The sequence below is a fragment of the Lolium perenne genome, chromosome 7 (genome assembly GCF_019359855.2).
Source record: "Lolium perenne isolate Kyuss_39 chromosome 7, Kyuss_2.0, whole genome shotgun sequence".
Taxonomy (NCBI): Eukaryota; Viridiplantae; Streptophyta; class Magnoliopsida; order Poales; family Poaceae; genus Lolium; species Lolium perenne.
Window position 1 is genome coordinate 140,820,803 of NC_067250.2, and position 18,073 is coordinate 140,838,875.

Below are 18,073 nucleotides of genomic sequence, written 5' to 3' on the forward strand. Positions count from 1 at the left end.
CTTGTGGTAAATGGTTGGATCACTCCTATATACCATTTCAACACTCAACAACACCATTTGGGTCAAGCCAAGTCAAATTAAAAATCAAATGCCACCTATGCATAGAGGCATATGTGCCACATAGCCATTTCACCAAACTTTGACCTATGACTCTAAACCTTGACCAAATGATGGGAAACCATCTCTCAACCTAATATAACACTAAATTGACCCTAACCCATGCCCAAGTAAAGCAAGGTGAACAATTTACAAAAATAATAAAATTTAACACATCACCTCTTATGTGTTATGGCCATTTTTGCAAATCTTTAATCAAGACCTTTTGAAATGGATTCAATGGTCTTAAAATGTTTCTAAACCAATAAGAATCACATTAGAGTCAACAAAAGTCAACTCAAATGGAGAGAAGTCAAATAGGGAGAAAATCCCCAAAATTCACTCACATACACTTAGCCAAATTTGCAAATCTTCAACCAAGGCCACCATTGCTTGATCTATTGTTTGTAAAACTCTTATATATGATAAACAAACACAATTGCATCAAAGAAACCAAAATCAAATCAAAGCAAATCTCAAATTCAACATCACATATGATAATGGTCATATGTCACATTTATAATTTCTTCCCCACTTTGCACCCACCTATCTTTTATTTCTGCAACCAAACTTGGTCAACTATGACCATGTCATCCAAGACCATGTCAAGGTGAACAGCTTTGATGTTGACCACCAGTGCTGACTTTGACCAGGTTGACCAGAAATAAATTGACAAGGGATGACATTGAAACAAAGAGAAGATTCCTCCACTTTTTGAAAACTTGCAAACCTCCACCAAAATGAGCACCACCACCACCAATCTACTTCAAATATGATATGAATAAGATCCACCAAAAAGTTTGCCAAAATTCAACCAAAAACTTCTTGCGGGCATTTAATCAAACACCTTGCAGGCAGTGTATAAACTTGAGCCCATGCTGGATTTTTTTGGTTGGACCAAGTCCAACCCTGGCCCTCCTCAGATGCTCTGGCACCTCCTCTCACCTTTCAACACCAGTGCCACCACTTGCCAGCCCTGCACCTTGCCCAGCTTGACCAGAACACCATCATGCCGGCCACCATGTCACTCCACATGCTCACCTCCTCTCCTCTCCCATCTAGCCGGCACCACCATGTCCTGGAGCTTGCCCTCACTTCACTGACCCTACTGGTACCAGCCACTAGCCAAGGAGAGACCCGCACCTGCCAGCACAGGACATGCCCATGTCAGCCAGTGACGCCAGGGTCGGCATGGTCGCGACGCAGAGCGCGCCAGAGCGCCACGGTGCCCCATTGACCCAGCCCTCGCCTCGCCATCAGCGTCCGCCAGGAGAGTCGCCATGACGCCAGGAACCTGCCAGACACCTCCATTGGCTCGCCCGAGCCCTGTGCACGACGACACGGTCGACGTCTTCCGCCACGGGCACATGAACGCGAGGACGATGACGACGTGACCTTTCCTCCTCTGGCCGCACCACGATGCGCGTCGTGCTCACCGTGACCCCAGGGACACGCCGCGCCCATCACCTGCCCCCTTCAACGCCCTGGAACAGCGACGCCACCATCAACCTGCCCGCTCCGCCTCGGCCTTGCCTCGCCCCTATAAATGCCGACGCTCCCTGGACGATTTCAGCACACCCACTCTCCTCCCTCACCTCACAACTCCTCCTCGAGCAGCGCCGCCCCTCAATTTGAGCCGTAGCCGCCCAATTACAAGCCGGAGTTCCGCCGCACCGCCGCAGAAGCCGCCGACGATTGCGTCCTCCCCAAGCTCTCCCTCGACCATCATCGGCCTCGCCGTCGTCGACCAGTTCGTTTGCCCGCCTCGCCGGGCTCCCCAGACGCCGGTAAGCCCCCTATCGCGACCCACCTCGCCGCCAGTAGGGTTCCTTCTCCGGCGAGCCTCGTCGCCGACGAGGATGACCCAGAGCCGCCCGATTCTCTTTTAATCCTACGGCCATCCTCGCTCCTTACCGGTTCGCCGTTTAAAACCCGCTGACAAGCGGGGGCCACTGTCAGGCGGCCCGCCCGCATCGCCAGCATAGTTGGGCCGGCCCAATTAGTTTCCCGCGCGCCTGTATAGTTTGAATTCGTTAAAAACTTTTTGAACCCAATTTTGAATACTGGTGCCAACTTCAAAATTGCATAAATCCAAATCTACTGAGCCAAATTCGACAAACTTTATATTTTTGGAAAGCTTAGAGTTTTCTCTATCAAATGCCACTGGATTCAAACCTAGATCTTTTGTAGAATTAAAGTGACAAAATAAACAAGGCAGGGACTTTTCTGCCTTATAATAATTCTTAAAAATCAACCATAAATGCTTTTCAGTTAATTCCACCTCCAATAATTCACTTTTCACTTATACTAATTGTTTCTACAAAAATATGCCATGCCTACTTTGAATGATCATGGCTGAGTTGATTTAAATGACTTTATGGCTATTTCTAGTCAAAGATATTGTCCAAAACTATTAAGAAATCTTATGAGAGAGTTTCTCTCATTTAAATCTGGTCACCACCAATCCCAAATGAAGTAGAGACTCTGGTCATTTAGGTCTCATAGGAATTGTGGTGATATTAAATCCTTGCTATACTAGAATTAAAATGTATGAGAGCTTCCCTCTCATTTAAATCTTGTCTCAACTAATTCAACATGAGGTAGATACCATGGTTAGCTAAATCTCATATTGAATTAGTTGATGATATTAAATCATTACTAGGTGTTGTTAAGGCATGAGGTGCACCACCTCATTTAAATTATGTTCAAAATTAGGTTTTCAAATCTATGAGGTGTAGCATCTCATTTAAATCAACATAGTATTTAAATTGCATTAGTTATTTAAATCACATGAGATGATGAATCCCAATTAAATCACCTTCCTCAAATAATAAATGTGAAGTGTTGACCTTGGTCAACATGGTATCATTCCTGTTATTTGAGAATATTAAACCACCTCAATAGTAGCATTTAAATTGTTCCAACTAATTATTAAATCATATGGGAAGTATCCCTCTCATTTAAATCTTTGTCTCAAGTAATTCTACATGAGGTAGAGACCATGGGCTATCAATTCTCATATGGAATCATTTGATGATATTAAATCTTTACCATGTTAGGATTAAAAGGTATGAGGTGTTCACCTCATTTAAATCATTTTCTTAAATGATAAGTGTGAAGAGGTTGTCTTTGGTCAACCTAGGTCATATATTATTCATAAGAGAAATTAAATCTTAATAAGATAATGAGAGGAAATTATTTCTCTAAGTAATTAAAAGTAATACCTTATTTAGTATGAGAGGAAATTATTTTTCCTAAATAAGAAAACAACACATTTACCCACTTAATAGTAATGAGTGATGCTAGTTACTGGTGTAAATTATATGAGGTGTATCACTTCATTTAATCTTGTCCCAAGTATTTTCATATGAAGTTTGAACCCCTGGTCAAATACTCTCACATGAAATACTTGGAGATTTTAAATCATAATAGGCATTATTAAATGGTATGAGGTATCTCTACCTCATTTAAGTCATTTTCTCAAATGATGATGATGAATGGTTGACTTAGGTCAACATAAATTCATGTGCGATGGTTTGAGAAATTAAATCTTAAGAAGATTCAATGAGAGGAAATTATTCCTCAAGAATTAAAAGGAAACTATCATTTACATATATAATGAGAGGAAATTATTTTTCTTAAAAATAAAACCATATCAACCCACATGATGACAATGTGATAATGCTAAGATAGTTGGTGTGATTTATGTGTGTGCTTTTTATAGCTCTTGAACTTGTGTGGTGATTGTATACCCCGTATTCATATTTATAGACGCTAGTGCCGAAGGCTACGAAGGGGACGATGAGAACATCTACGGAGAAGAAGGAGGAACATTTTGATCAATACACCAACCAAGGCAAGCTAGTATTCTTGCGAGCTATTACCAATGCAAGCAAATATTCTTGCTAAGTGCAAAGCTCTACAAGAGCAAGGCACTACCACATTTTTACTTTATGCTTCATGATCCCGTCCCAAGTTTTATTCTTCCAAACTTTTACTTTGGTTATTATAACTTGCTTTTATAGTTAACTTTGGTCTAGAGATAGAGTACTACAAGAGTATCAAACTTAGCCTAGAAAGCTATAAGCTAGTTAGCACCCCTCATGACTAGTTGCTAGTGCTAACAAATAAAATTGACTACTCTAGATGGGAATATGTGCAATGAAATGACTTTGAAAACCTTGGAATGATGATTCATTCTACTGAAAGATTTTGAAGGTGAATATGACTTGTGAAGGACTTGGTGAATTTTACGAAAATTGATGGTTGGGTTCGGATGCGATACCATTCCAATTTACAAGTACCCCCACAATACCTGATTATGGGTAGGGCTTAACTGGAAGTTTATGTGTCTTAGTATGGGTTCCCTCTAAACAAGCGTCATCGGGGTTATGCCGAAAGCTGCCTCCACCACAAAAGAAACGACGTTAAAGATGAGGTGAATGTTCGGCCCAAGCCCTGTGCAGTTCCCAGGTTGACAGTTGGTCTTCACTGGGAGGCCAAGCTCATGGGGAGAGGTACCTATACTAGGAAATGTAAGTAAAAGGTTTTGGTTGATGATCCGCGTACTGAGTTACGATTATTCAGGGTTACCCCTGACGGATGTAATCAAAAGTTGTGGCACAAGCGTACAACCTCTGCAGAGTGTAAAACTATTCGAATAGCCGCGTCCACGGTTAAGGACGGTTGGAAAGGCCATACTGTTCCGTCATCAGACCATTTACAAAACTGTGACATATGATTTGTGACTTGAACTTGAAAAGGGGAATGGTGAGTTTGACTTGAATTACAACAAATGTTGTGGGAATGACACTAATGTTCCCACTTGAGTTAGTTAGCACATGAAAAGTTTTGATTTCAAATACTTGTGAACAAAAATTGGCTTCATGCAAAAGAAACTAGAGCTTAGCACCCCCTTACCAGAAATGTTCATACCTACATTAGTATTAGTTTGCGAGTACTTTAAAGTACTCATGGCTTTGTCCCTGGCTATTCAAATGGCCAGACTATGAAGAGGAGTACCAGAACCCGGAAGAAGGACAGCAGGACGTCTACGACAACTAGGATCACTCCTGACGTCAACGGTTACTGTGGAATAGATGGACTACTACTACGCTACTTCGCTTCCGCTATGTGTTTTGTAATTGATCAATAGATCATCTACTATTGTAATGAGACTGGATCATGTGATCCTTTGTTGTAAGACAATTACGATGTTGTAATGAATGATGTTCTGTGATATCAATCTATTATGTCTCGCAAAAACAATATTCCTGGGATTGCGATGAATGGCATAATAGGCATCTGGACTTAAAAATCCGGGTGTTGACAGTAGATAGCTGGGAACCCCGGTCCATCTCTCATCATCATATACTCGGTCCTATATGTCATTGGAAGTAGTATCAACTATTTTCTGGTGCCATTGCTCTCATATTATCTCTTTGCTTTGTGTTACTATTACTACTGCTCTCATATTACTGCTGCTTTCACATCACCCCTGTTACTAGTGCTTTTCCAGGTGCAGCTGAATTGACAACTCAGTTGTTAAGGCTTATAAGTATTCTTTACCTCCCCTTGTGTCGAATCAATAAATTTGGGTTTTACTTCCCTCGAAGACTGTTGCGATCCCCTATACTTGTCGGTTATCACATCCCTACTCTTTTCTTTACCTTTTTGGTGTTTCAATGCCAAAGGGGGAGAAGAGAGTAGAGTCTAGGATCACGGGGTTCCTTGGATGTTGCACAAGCCATGCTTGATACCTTTATTTGCTTCTTGGCTTGCGCTATTTGCTTGCTTTCATTTCCGGAACCATTTGCTACTTTGAATAATTCGTGTATGGACAAGTTATTGTATGCTTAATCTCTATGTTAGGATGATTATGCTTTATGCTTATATCTTGATATATGCCTGTCCATACCATGCTTGTTTCCTAAAGATATGGGGGAGCTTCTCATATTCTACAAATGGTGCACTTTGCATTCAAATGCAAACTCTCCAAGTGCACACATTATGGGGGAGCTGTCTTAATATCTTATATGGAATCAAGGTTTGAGCTTATCATAATATTTATATGTGACTCTAGCTCGGGTTGTCATCGTATACCAAAAAGGGGGAGATTGTAAGGGTATTTTACCCTTATCCATTATTTTGGTAACAATGACACCGATGCTAGAGTAATTGGTCTAATACATGTCTATGAGATTATTCCCAGAATCCCATGTATTAGCCAAATAGGCATAAAGGTGTATCAATGGAACAAGAAGGTGAAGGGAGACCCCCCACTTCGATAGAAATGAAGAAGGGCTGCTCAGCCTCAGGCCGGCCAGAGGCCCGCTTGGACCGGTCGTGGCACCGGCTGAACCAGTTCCGACCGGCCCCTGGACCGGTGCCAACCGGGCACCATCCAGGGGAGTTTTCCCCTTCGCCCGATGCTAGCCCGACGTATGGCCCGACCCGGTCCGGTCTCACGTCCGGTCGGATCGACCGCTGGACCGGCTGCCCCGGCGCAGACCGGCTCCTGTTCTAGTGACAACCGGAGCCATGTACTGCGTGACGAAGACCTGCCCCGATCACGGCCCGGTGCCAGGTCCGATTTGGACCGGATGGTCCGTTCTATGGTCCGGTCTGACCGGCCCCTGCACCGGACGGCCCGGTCCCAGGCCTGGTTGACCGGCTACCTCGACGAAAATCTGAGCTGGACAAGTTGTCAGCGGTCTACAACGGTTGGATTTCAAGTGACCATATAAATACCTCTTCACCTACCTCAGAACACTTAGGCACTACATTACAAACTGTTCTTGAGCTCTCTCTCTCTCTCATACTCCATTGATAGAAACACCAAGAGCCTCAGATCTCCCTCCTCCTCCACCCAAACTCAAATCCCCCCGGGGAAAAGATAGAGGAGGCCTTGATCTACCGTTCCACCGAGCCAAATCTTGTTCCCCCTTTTATTCATCAAGATATTTGCTCTCTAGGGTTCCTTGGAAACCGTAGGTGGGCAAAAGAGGTCCGGAAGCATCCGGGCTGTGGATTTGCTCCTAACAAGATTGTGAAGGTTTGGAGGCTGCCTCAAAGTCTAGCACAAGTGAGTGAGCTATTACTTCGTGGAATAGGCTCCGAAGAATAGGGTGAGCCTTCGTGGCGTTGGGGAATCCTTCGTGGGACCTCCACCCATCCAAACGTGGCGTACCTTCTTGCAAAGGAAGGGAACACGGGAATAAACCCTCGTCTCCGCGTGCTATCGATTATCTCTAACCGAACTCCTTACTTGTGATATAACTGCCTGTGAGAGCCTTCGTGCTTGAGTTACTTGTATCATCATATAGGGTGCCTCACCTAGTTTGCATTAGGCTAACCTTTATATTCCGCAAAGCCTAATATTGCAAAGAAAGAATTAAAATTTGTACAAACCTATTCACCCCCCTCTAGGTTTACCATCTCTGAACTTTCATAGGGTTTGCCCTTCCCCTGGTGATGGCCCTCTTACATCGAGGACTAGGGGACCAAGTAGCATTGTGGTCGACCATGGTTGTTGTGCTTTGCTTAGGGTTTGCCCTTCCCCTGGTGGCGGCCGTCTTACATCGAGGACTAGGGGCCCAAGGAGCATTGTGGTTGACTATGGATGTTGTGATTTGCTTAGGGTTTGCCCTTCCCCCCGTGTCGGCCCTCTTACAACAAGGAATAGGGCGGGAATGGTTAGACATGCGTACGGGAAACCTAAAGCTGACGTGGGAGAGGGTGCGCGCGGCCACGTGGAAAGCCGACGCCAACATTAATCACAAAGGCATCCTTGAAGGTAGGCGGAAAAAAAAGCAGAAGGCCAATGAGTCTCGAAAATACAACCGATTTTCTGTCCAAGGTCCAACATAAATGAAAAAACGAAAACATTTAGAGCATCTCCACTCGTCCCCCCGACGAGGCCCCCGAGCGACGTTTTTTCCATCCGGACGGCGTAAATCGGCCCAGTCGCGCCCCCGGTTCCTCGTTTTCGTCCGGATTTGGCCCTTCATCCATCCGGCGAGCCCACGCCATCCCCGGTCCCCCGGGGCGCGCTCGGGGACTCCGGACGAAAGATTTTGGCGCGAAACGTCGTGTGGACCCGCGTAGTCGGCGACAGGAAAACCAAATCCTGTCGATTTTCCCTCCAATTTGCTTGCATATCCCCATTCTCTCCAATTTGCTTGCATATCCCAATTCTCTCCCGCCGAATTTGTCCATTCTCCTCGTCTTCCAGTTCCAGTTCCCGGCGGCGTCTTCTCGTCCACCACCGCTTTCCTCCTCGTCTTCTCGTCCACCGCAATGCCGCCGAAGGCGACGACGAGGAAGCCGCGGGCGAAGAAGGAGCGGCCGCCGGGCATGACGAACGCACAGTGGGCGGCGGACGAGAAACGACGCGAGGTGGAAACAAGCTGCAGGGCGGAGAGGGTGAAAAAAGCCGCCGCCAAGAGGGCGGCGGCGGCCCAGGACGAACAAGCGAGGAAGATCAGCATGGCCTTTAGCGGCGGCGGCGGCGCCATGTTCCCCGGCCAATGGCCGGCGCAAGGTACAAGCAGTTCCCCGTCGTCCTTCTCCCCTTTGATGTACATCGTCGTGAGCTGACCCGTATCGTCGTACTCTTTTTCCCCAGCTGCGCCGTGCTTTGGACATGTACTCGGACGACACCGGCATGCAGTTCAAGTTCCTGAACGTCTATGCCCGCCTCGAGAACTGCGAGAAGTGGAAGGAAACCCGCACGACCCTCTCGAAGAGCAAGACCGAGCCGTACAACCCCGACGCTCCGGCAGCTGGCGCGGCGGAAGGATGCCCTGAACAAGGCCAGAAGAAGCTCAAAGAGCTCAAAAAGACGGGCAATCCCGCCGACAGGATGCAGACGTCGATCGACAAGTGCTGGGCCGACTTGAGGTCGCACGCCGACGGGAGGAACGACAAGTTCGACGGCAGGTGGCGGGAGATGCTCGCCAACCAAGGCGTCCGGATCGCCCTGCTGAAGACGACGGCGGCGGCGAAGAAGAGGAACACAAACTTGGCGTTCCTGATGGGCGGCGGCAACATGGAACTGATGGACGACGAGACGGGGAATTGGTACCAGGGCCACCGCAGCGACATCCTCCGAGCCACTCCGGCCAGTCCTTCGTCGTCTCCGCCGGCTCCTACCTCGGCTTCCTCACCGTCGTCCACTGCCGCTGCTTCGACGTCCACTGCCGCAGCTTCGTCGTCGACTGCCGCAGCCGCTTCGGCCACGGCGTGTGAGGAAACTGGTCCGTCGGACACCGCCGTGCCGGCCGGGACTGCCGATGAGCCTGTTTCCGTGTAATTTCCCTCCGATCGCCGATCTGTGGCTGATCCTTTTGCTCCTTTTACCGATCAACTGGCCGTACTTGTAGTGCGGGACGACGCTTTGTTTGAATTTAAGCTATGTCCGCCGAACTCCGGGTGGATGACTGGAAATACGGTACTCCCCACGACTTAATTTCGTCCAATCCGGCGGTTGTTTCGTCCGGATTTCGCCGTGGGGAGCGCGAACGAGTGGAGATGCTCTTAGTATGCATGTCCAAAATGGTTCAGCTGGCTGGTCTAGACAACTTTTGTGGGATTGATGGAGCAATAAAGCTGGCGGGTTTCGAGTTAAAAAGAAAAAACTCACGATATGATCGTCGGAAAAACACAAGCTAGCCCTGACTAACGAGTGACGAGAGACTACGTCAACGCCTGGACTCGGCCCGCAGTCCCCCCATCTTCCCCGATCCGCCGCCGATGGCCGCCTCGGACGCCTCCCCCTCAGGCCGGCACGTGCCTCACCTTCGCCTCGCCGTGCCGCCGCGCCTCGCCGCCCACCCCTCCTTCCGCTTCCCCACCACGCCCCTCCCCACCCCATCCAAGACGCGCCTCCCCGCCGCCGCCGGTGCCGGCGCTTCCCCGTACGCCGCTGCGCTCCTCCGCCTCCTCGCACTCCACTCGCTCTTCCTTCTCGCGTCCGCCGCTCGAGCGCTCCCCTCCCTGCCCCACCTCTTCCTGCTCCCGCCGCTCCTCGCCATCCTCTCCGCCGCCGCGGTCCTCGTCATGCCCACAGCCACCAAGACCCAGCCCCACCCCTTCCCGGCGCTCCGCCGCCTCCTCCGGCCCGCCCTCTTCCTAGCGCTGTCCCTTCTCCTCCGGTTCGCGTCCCTCCACCTCATCCCCTCCCCCGGCCTCCTCGTCCTCGCGGACTCCGCCGGAGCATTGCTCGCCCGCGCCCTCACTAACCGTCCCTCCCGCCGCCGCGTCATCTCCGTCGCAGCCGCCTCCCTTTCGCTCGCGGCCATATCGCCTTCCCACTCCGTGCTTCTCGCACTCCCCTTCGCCTCCGGCCTCCTATCCTCCGCCGAGCACTCTGCATCAGGGCGACATGTCACCCGCAGCCGCCACGCCCGTGCGGCAGTGTTTGCCCTGGCTGCCGCCTTCCTCTCCGTGCCGGCACTCGTGGGCCTCTTCTTTCTCGGTGGCAATGACACTAGCGATGGCGCTGGAGCCGTGCCGATTGCCCAGCTCTGGTGGCTGCTCCTTAACGCTGCTGTCTTTGGCATGGCGTTGGGGCGCCGGCAAGCCTATGACAGCAGTGGCAGCAGGCCAAGCATGAATTTTGCCATGACGTTTGTGTGCACTGTTGTGATGGAGCTGGTGTACTACCCAAAGCTCTTCTTACCAGGCTTCTTAATCTGTGGGTTCCTCTTGTGGGTCGCCAGCAGGGAGCTGGCCCCTTCAGGATATGTTGAGCTTGGGAGCACAGACAACGTGTCCGAGTCGGTGTACGAGGCGGTCATGGGGCCAGTCCGCCATATCCTCAGTGAACGCAAGTCCAGGAAGATTGCTGCTTTTCTGTTGATCAATACAGCTTACATGTTTGTGGAGTTTGCCAGCGGTTTCATGAGTGATAGTCTTGGGCTGCTCTCCGATGCTTGCCATATGTTGTTTGATTGTGCAGCTCTGGCAATTGGACTATATGCATCGTACATTGCGAGGCTGCCTGCAAATGGAATGTATAACTACGGAAGGGGCAGGTTTGAGGTGCTATCTGGGTATGTTAATGCAGTGTTCCTGGTACTTGTTGGGGCACTCATTGTGTTGGAGTCATTTGAGAGGATACTTGAGCCTCGGGAGATATCGACAAGTAGCCTTTTGACAGTTTCAGTTGGTGGACTTGTCGTAAATATCATTGGATTGGTTTTCTTTCATGAGGAGCACCATCATGCGCATGGCGGCAGCTGTTCTCACTCCCATTCACATTCTCATTCACACGGCCATGGCCATGAAGATCACCATCATGATCATGTTCATCACAAGGAGAATGCATGTTCTGGTCATCATGGAGACACAAACAAGAGCCATCATCATAATCACCAACATCATAGTAACAATGTGGAGAGTCATCACAGTACCTCCATGGAGAACACCAGTACTCAACATAGCCACCACGGCTGTAGCCACGAGCATCATCACCATGGCCATATGGAACATCACCAGCAGGGTGGAGGTCACGCTCATCAAGATTGCAGCAGCGTCAGCAGTGAGCAAGGACTTCTTGAGATTCCACTGAGAAATATGCACTCTCATCACTCAGAATCACAGTCTTGTAATGGAGAACTGGAATCACCAGAAACTGGAAACAACCATGGTAAACCAGCTAACAGACGTCACATCGACCATAACATGGAAGGTATCTTCTTACATGTCCTAGCCGACACAATGGGAAGCGTTGGTGTTGTGATCTCAACCTTGCTGATCAAATACAAGGGATGGCTAATAGCAGATCCCATTTGCTCTGTTTTCATTTCAATAATGATTGTAGCTTCTGTCCTTCCATTGTTGAGGAATTCTGCTGAGATTTTGTTGCAAAGAGTTCCAAGGAGCCATGAGAAGGACTTGAAAGTAGCATTGGATGATGTCATGAGGATTGAGGGTGTGATTGGAGTCCATGATGTTCATTTATGGAACTTAACGAATACTGATATTGTAGGAACTTTTCATCTTCGTATATCAGCGGAAGCTGACAAATCTGTTATAAGAGAAAGTGCTTCACGGATATTTCATGAAGCTGGGATTCAAGATCTGACTATTCAGATCGAATGTGTCAAAAGATAGCAGCAGTTGTTGGTATTACGACACATGCAGGTAGTGTTAGGATTTTGGCAGAGAGCAAATATATCTGTAGTGCTTCGTTCAGGAGCCATCCTTTTTTATGTATCACTGAAAGAAAATTGAATTATAATGCATTTTCGCAGCTTCATTTTGATCTTGCATCTTCTCTGAGTTTTGCAGTTATAGTTCGGCCATTTTGACTTCAGAATATGTTTGGTGTACTGACCAATCACAGCTCCATTCTGATATGTATTTTGTGACGTGCATGTACATCTTAAACTGGGCATTCTATTTATAGATACAAAGGCTGGTAGTGTTACAGAGGATACTGTATGTTCATTAGTGTACCATTACTTAGCCCAAAACCACGAAATCTCCCTGTATGAACCTGGTGAAACTGTTACAAATAACCAGTTCATATATTTTTGCTTTTGCTTGCAGCCTTATAGAGTGTATCTGTTTTCTCAATCGCCAAGCCCCAAAATTCCCTAACATGGATTTTGTACTGTTTGAAAATTATGCGAGACAATACATGTTCACATCAGTCTTTGCCTTCTTTTATAAGATATTCACTTCAGGTAAGAACTGTATCTTTGCTGAAAATTACATTCTTTTACTCCAATAGTTCCAAAAGTACTATTGGGAATAAGCCTGCCAGAAAATATATAAGCAAATATACAAGTGTTGCATTGACTTTTAGTTGTATCTGCTCTACAATCTTTCATCTGTATTGACATAATTGTTTTTCCAGAGGAAGTATAGAATTCCTTTTTGAAGCTTTATTCCTCTTGACGATAGTCTAAGCCAGCTCCATACTGCCATGCTTCAAGATATCGCTTCCACTTATATTTGTTCCTTGGTGGCAAAGATTCAACCCAAGGCCTTTGCAAATCCAGAAAGTAGAAATCATCTCAAATTTCAGGTAGGTTGCACGTATATGGTATTGAAATGTGAATTTGTTACTATTGATAAATAGACTAGTTATACCTAACAGCAGGAGCAATAAAGCTGGAAAGGAATGTGTAGTAACCAAGCATCGCAAAATGGCTTGACCAGTTAAGGATAACTCCAAGTCCAACCTACAAGAAAACATGGGAGGTGTCGAGAAGTTACAAATAAACTCTAATGGCCAGGTAAGTCTCATGAATAGATAACATGGCTTGCCTAAAGCCTGAACTGAAAATCAAAGTTAAAAATAATCAGAATGAAACATTATATAAAAAAATGTCTACCTGCTTAAATATGGAAGGCAGAATTTGTGGCCGACTGATCATTACTAGGCCCAGTGTTTTCACCAGAGGTCCGAATTGAATTACATCCTACAGACGCACATTTCAATTAAATACGAACCCTAACATTTCTTGTTGCCATGTATCACAATTTGCAGTGTCCAAGTACCAACCTGGAGAAATGGCCGAAGTACTGAATTCCCAAGTTTCTGGCATTGTATAAAATACTAGTTTAATAAGATAAGTGATCCGAAACAATATTGTATCTTACGAAATAATTTACCTGCATTGACTGAAAATTAGCAAATAAAAGCTCATTAATAAAAGTTGGTGAAATATTTGTCTGCGGCCTTGTTGACATTGCTCTTTGGAACAACCATGATGCACTTAAATTCGGCTGCACAATCGACGAACAAGTGAGGCTCTGCTTCAAATTTACATATAATGCTATGAGATGTAAACCACGAATCTAGGATTCTATGCACACTAACCATATAAGGGTTTAACAGCCTCAAACTATGTGCATCCAGGAAATCTCCTGAAACTGCTTCGTATACACCTGCAGTTCCAAAAACAACAACACTTAGCCATTTTGCTAGTAGCTTGGAGAAGATCTTGCTTAAGTTGGATCAACTTTGTTGGTCAGTAGCCTTTGGTTGATTTCAAATCGTCCGTTTATGGAATTGGACAATATTTACTGTTTTGGCAGATTGAAAATTTGAGCATGAATAATGGCAGAAATGATACAGAGCGGAACTCCCCCCGTGCCTTTTTACTTTTTTAGGAATAGCCGGTCCCAACCCCGGGTAAAGGAGGAGGGTTGTGATAGTATTGGTGAGCAAAACGTAAAAATCTGCCATTCCCATGGATATGAAATGCGCAACATAAGTTTGTGATGGCCGACTTCCGCTTACATGCACATGTTTTGCATGACAAAGGTGCCAAAATCACAAGAACAAAGTGGTGGAAGCTCAAAGGGGAAAGCGCAACCGACCTTTAAGAAGAGCATGAATTTTGGTGAGAGTTTTAACTAAGGTTTGTTTATACTGGAGTAACTATATCCTATTTGATGATCATGCAACCTACAGTTTAAGAGAAATCAGTGGACAAACCATTTGACAAGCGACCAAGATGCCTTGTCAAGCTTCCAAAACCTCCAAAAGAAACAGGTGACTGGATCCCACTAGCATCACCAACCTGAGGTGTGAAGGGCATTAGTAATTAATGAACAAAATGGCACAAGCAATCGGGCTCCCATTGACAGAAATCGCATGCCTGTAAGATACGGTCAAATGCAGCTGGTAGTGGGCTGAAAATGGTAGAATTAATTGTGTCAAGAGTTGGCATATGAAAAGGAAAAGGTTTGGTAAGAACTGCATATCCAAAACGATAATCTATGTAAATTAGCAAAACTGGGATTGCAAGCACTGAATAGACAAACTCTGGTCAATCATCAGAAAACTGTTAAATATGGGGGTTTGACACCTTCCATATGTTCATGTGTGAAATTGAGAATTACACACAAACGATTCCTCTTACGTATAAAACGAGCAGCTGAAAATAGTGTCTAATGTAGTGGAGTGATGTAATTTAGCCACTGAACAACTATGCTGTGCAAATGATACGCCGTTATGTGGTAGTGCAGCAGATGGCTTATTCATATTGTGTTGGCATCTTATAGTTACCTATCATCCAATTAATGGAAGAGAAGGATATTGGCTATTGTTCACTTCTGTTACCTGTCCCGATAAGTTGGGAAAATCCCAAATATGACTCTCCTTATATCCAAATTTTCAAGGATCGCATCCTACATGAACACAAAATTAGAGTAATAAGAATAAAGTATAATTACATAGATATATAAAAAAAGAGAAAGATGGTATGTATCAAGCATATGTAAACACATGCGCTTCACGTATTGCTTTTTAATCAAAGGGTATCAAGATTTGAAATGTTAATATTACATAATGCAGCCAATTAGCTAGCTTACTAACTTGATGTATGCATGTGACGTAGATGAATATCCATAGACCCATGAGTTGATTCTGTTTATGTACACATGGTGCAAGCATACAACATGAAACACTATTTTCCTAAAATATTGTATCACACATGACGGCATCGTATAAATCACCTTGGTTGACTAGCGAATACATTATGTTTTTCCAAAAATAAGATTAGACAAATCATGTACTTTTATGGGTAGCAACCAAGACATAGCATTGACTCAACTTGAAAACATTATAATTACTCTACCCCGTATAAATAAATATAGCACTCTTCACCTGGTAACCAGGCATAAGATTCCAGTAAATCTCCAAAAGTTCTTCTAGCTTTGGGCACCCAAATTGTGGATCAACATATGTGAACATGTACGTAGTACGATCAGTGGGGCCAGAACCAGCAGGGAAGGCCTAAAACAAGTATTCATATTAGATTAGTAAATAAACTATAATATGATAACGTAGGTTAGGTACAATTTCAATGATTATTGGCAGTTCAGGTGAAGGGAAAACTAACTATAGAATTGATGCACTAGCCAAGTTTTCTAAGAGCAGAGTCTTGAACTTAAGACCTCTTGGCTTTGATACCATATAGAATTGATGCACTAGCTATTTTAGTCCTTAGCGTGGATTCGGTGCACAGGCCGTATAATTTTTTTGTTTTGTTTTTAATACTGCGCGAGCAGGGTCTTGAACTTAATCTTTTGGCTCTGATACCATATAGAATTGATGCACTGGCCAAGTTTTCCAAAAGACCGATGTGATGGAAAGAGGCTAGACACTATTTTTATATTTAACACTAACATTGCAACAAGATGGTTTAGACATGCTTTTAAAGCAGAGGCTGGTTAAAGTGGAGGTGCTTTGTTTTAACAAAATGTGTTGTGGTATGCTTTTGTAGTTTAGATATCTTAGTTCCATTTCTCAGCATCAAATTTGTGTCAGAAGTACTGAAAGAAACAGTAGTTACCTCCCAAAAGAGCTGTACTCCAAAATTTCCAGCTTTCTTTACTGATGAGCTACTGAAAATAACATCACTTGTTGTATTTTTTTCAAACCCACGAGCACAAGCACCAACAACAAGGCATAGTCCATCTGGTTTTCTACCGGAGCGGATCTTGCACAAGGACAGAAGAGTTGAAACTTGTAACTAACTCATAATGTAGAGTTAGGATGTAACTATAACAATAAGATGGATCTGAGTACAAATGAAGACAAGTAATAGATAAGCAATGTTCACCTATTTCATAATTTAGATGTACTAAAACTTGGAAGCAACAGTTTTACAAGCATTGTCTGGGTGGCCTCTAGGCCAGTGTTTGTTGTGTGGTGTGTTGTAATGAGCGCCTAACAACCATCAAGGTGTTCCCTTGCCATGGGTATTTAGTTGTAAACTTGTAATGGCTTAGTCTTAGACTTGTACATGATACTGTCTATCAATGTAACGGCTGCAGATCTCAAAAAATAAAATGGAACGGAATGCAAAGCTTTAGCGGTTTCATGAAAATATAGCCCTAGCCTGAAAATATAATGTGTTAGTTGTTGAATTAGGAGTGTGAGCAAGCAAGTCCTAATGGTTCCAACCAGTTCTGTTGGTAGAGGAAACTTCTGAGTAGTGGTTTTAGTCCTTTCCCTCTTGGTACTAGGGTCCGAGCTGGTAATGAGAGTGCAATGCATGGAAAATGCAAATTTATTCTGCCACTTGACTTAAAACATAAGGTTGGGTATACATGTCGAATATATGGTTCTATTTTGTCAGACCATGTACCAACTTTCATTAAAAAACCTGTAGATGCATACATTGAAGATATAAGAGTACCTGTCGCACAATTGGGGAAAAGTTACCCATAGCATCAACAACAAGTCGACAAGGCAAACAATCACCATCGCTCAATTTTAGTACCTACGAAACACAAGAGGCATATTAACACCTCCCTCCTTTGACATATACACTAATAATGTTACTTAAATAATAACCGGAATGGCTTTTGCACAAATGTTCTCATATTAATAGTCCCTCAAAATGGACAACTAGATCCGAATTACTATAACATTTAATATTTATACCTTAGTGTAGCTGTCTAACTGCCCAAGGCCTATTTTGAACCTGATTGTTGGAATTATTATGATGTTGAGATGAAGTTAAACTATATATATTGTAATCTTGATTTTTTTTGAAATTATGTGTTGAATTTATGATGTTTATAATGTCGTGTGATGTGTGGCACCCCCGATAGTAAAACCCCTAGATCTGATAAAGATATAACAGGCCAAGTCTATCTTATGCAGATTGTTGCGGGAGAAAAGAATATAGCACAACGTTTACATATCGTTGATTCCATTGAGTACTTACTGCCAAGTCTAATTTATTTTGAGACAATATTATTTAGAGATGCAAGTGGGTCACCATTAGGGTACCCTTTACCCTCTTTAGTTAAAAAAAATGAACTAAGTTAGTTGTTATTACAGCCAAGGAGACAAACAGGTTGTGCTTACTGCAAGATCGTCATGAACCGAAATGCTTGACAAACTTTTTCCCTCAAAAATTGCTCCTCCTGAAGAAATGAAGCGCTCTTTCATGATCTCAACAAGTTTAGCAGGCCTGGAAAGGTAGTATGGATCATATATGAG

At 44.8% G+C, this 18,073-nt stretch overlaps 2 protein-coding genes across 4 annotated transcripts in view; one reads left to right on the forward strand and one right to left on the reverse strand.

The window, feature by feature from the left end:
- The first annotated feature begins 9,741 nt into the window (after window positions 1-9,741).
- On the forward strand, window positions 9,742-12,364 carry LOC127318648 (uncharacterized). Its single transcript, XM_051349128.2, has one exon. It carries the CDS (start codon window positions 9,850-9,852, stop codon window positions 12,211-12,213), a length of 2,364 nt encoding a protein of 787 aa, XP_051205088.1. The 5' UTR covers window positions 9,742-9,849; the 3' UTR covers window positions 12,214-12,364.
- Window positions 12,365-12,743: 379 nt separating this feature from the next.
- LOC127318649 (uncharacterized) overlaps window positions 12,744-18,073 on the reverse strand; it is a 264,591-nt gene continuing 259,261 nt past the window's right edge. For 2 of the 3 annotated variants that reach the window (XM_071823582.1, XM_051349130.2), the window contains exons 6-18: window positions 17,939-18,044; window positions 17,262-17,345; window positions 16,413-16,559; window positions 15,725-15,853; window positions 15,179-15,246; window positions 14,715-14,748; window positions 14,552-14,636; window positions 13,931-13,998; window positions 13,723-13,836; window positions 13,613-13,648; window positions 13,443-13,529; window positions 13,198-13,289; window positions 12,744-13,092 (exon numbers count right to left, since the gene is read on the reverse strand). In XM_071823582.1, the coding sequence (XP_071679683.1) occupies window positions 12,990-13,092; window positions 13,198-13,289; window positions 13,443-13,529; window positions 13,613-13,648; window positions 13,723-13,836; window positions 13,931-13,998; window positions 14,552-14,636; window positions 14,715-14,748; window positions 15,179-15,246; window positions 15,725-15,853; window positions 16,413-16,559; window positions 17,262-17,345; window positions 17,939-18,044 (1,153 nt within the window). In that variant the 3' untranslated portion in view covers window positions 12,744-12,989. Of the gene's footprint in view, window positions 13,093-13,197; window positions 13,290-13,442; window positions 13,530-13,612; window positions 13,649-13,722; window positions 13,837-13,930; window positions 13,999-14,551; window positions 14,637-14,714; window positions 14,749-15,178; window positions 15,247-15,724; window positions 15,854-16,412; window positions 16,560-17,261; window positions 17,346-17,938; window positions 18,045-18,073 lie in introns of those variants that run through there. The other variant, XR_007862045.2, reaches the window with a different exon arrangement.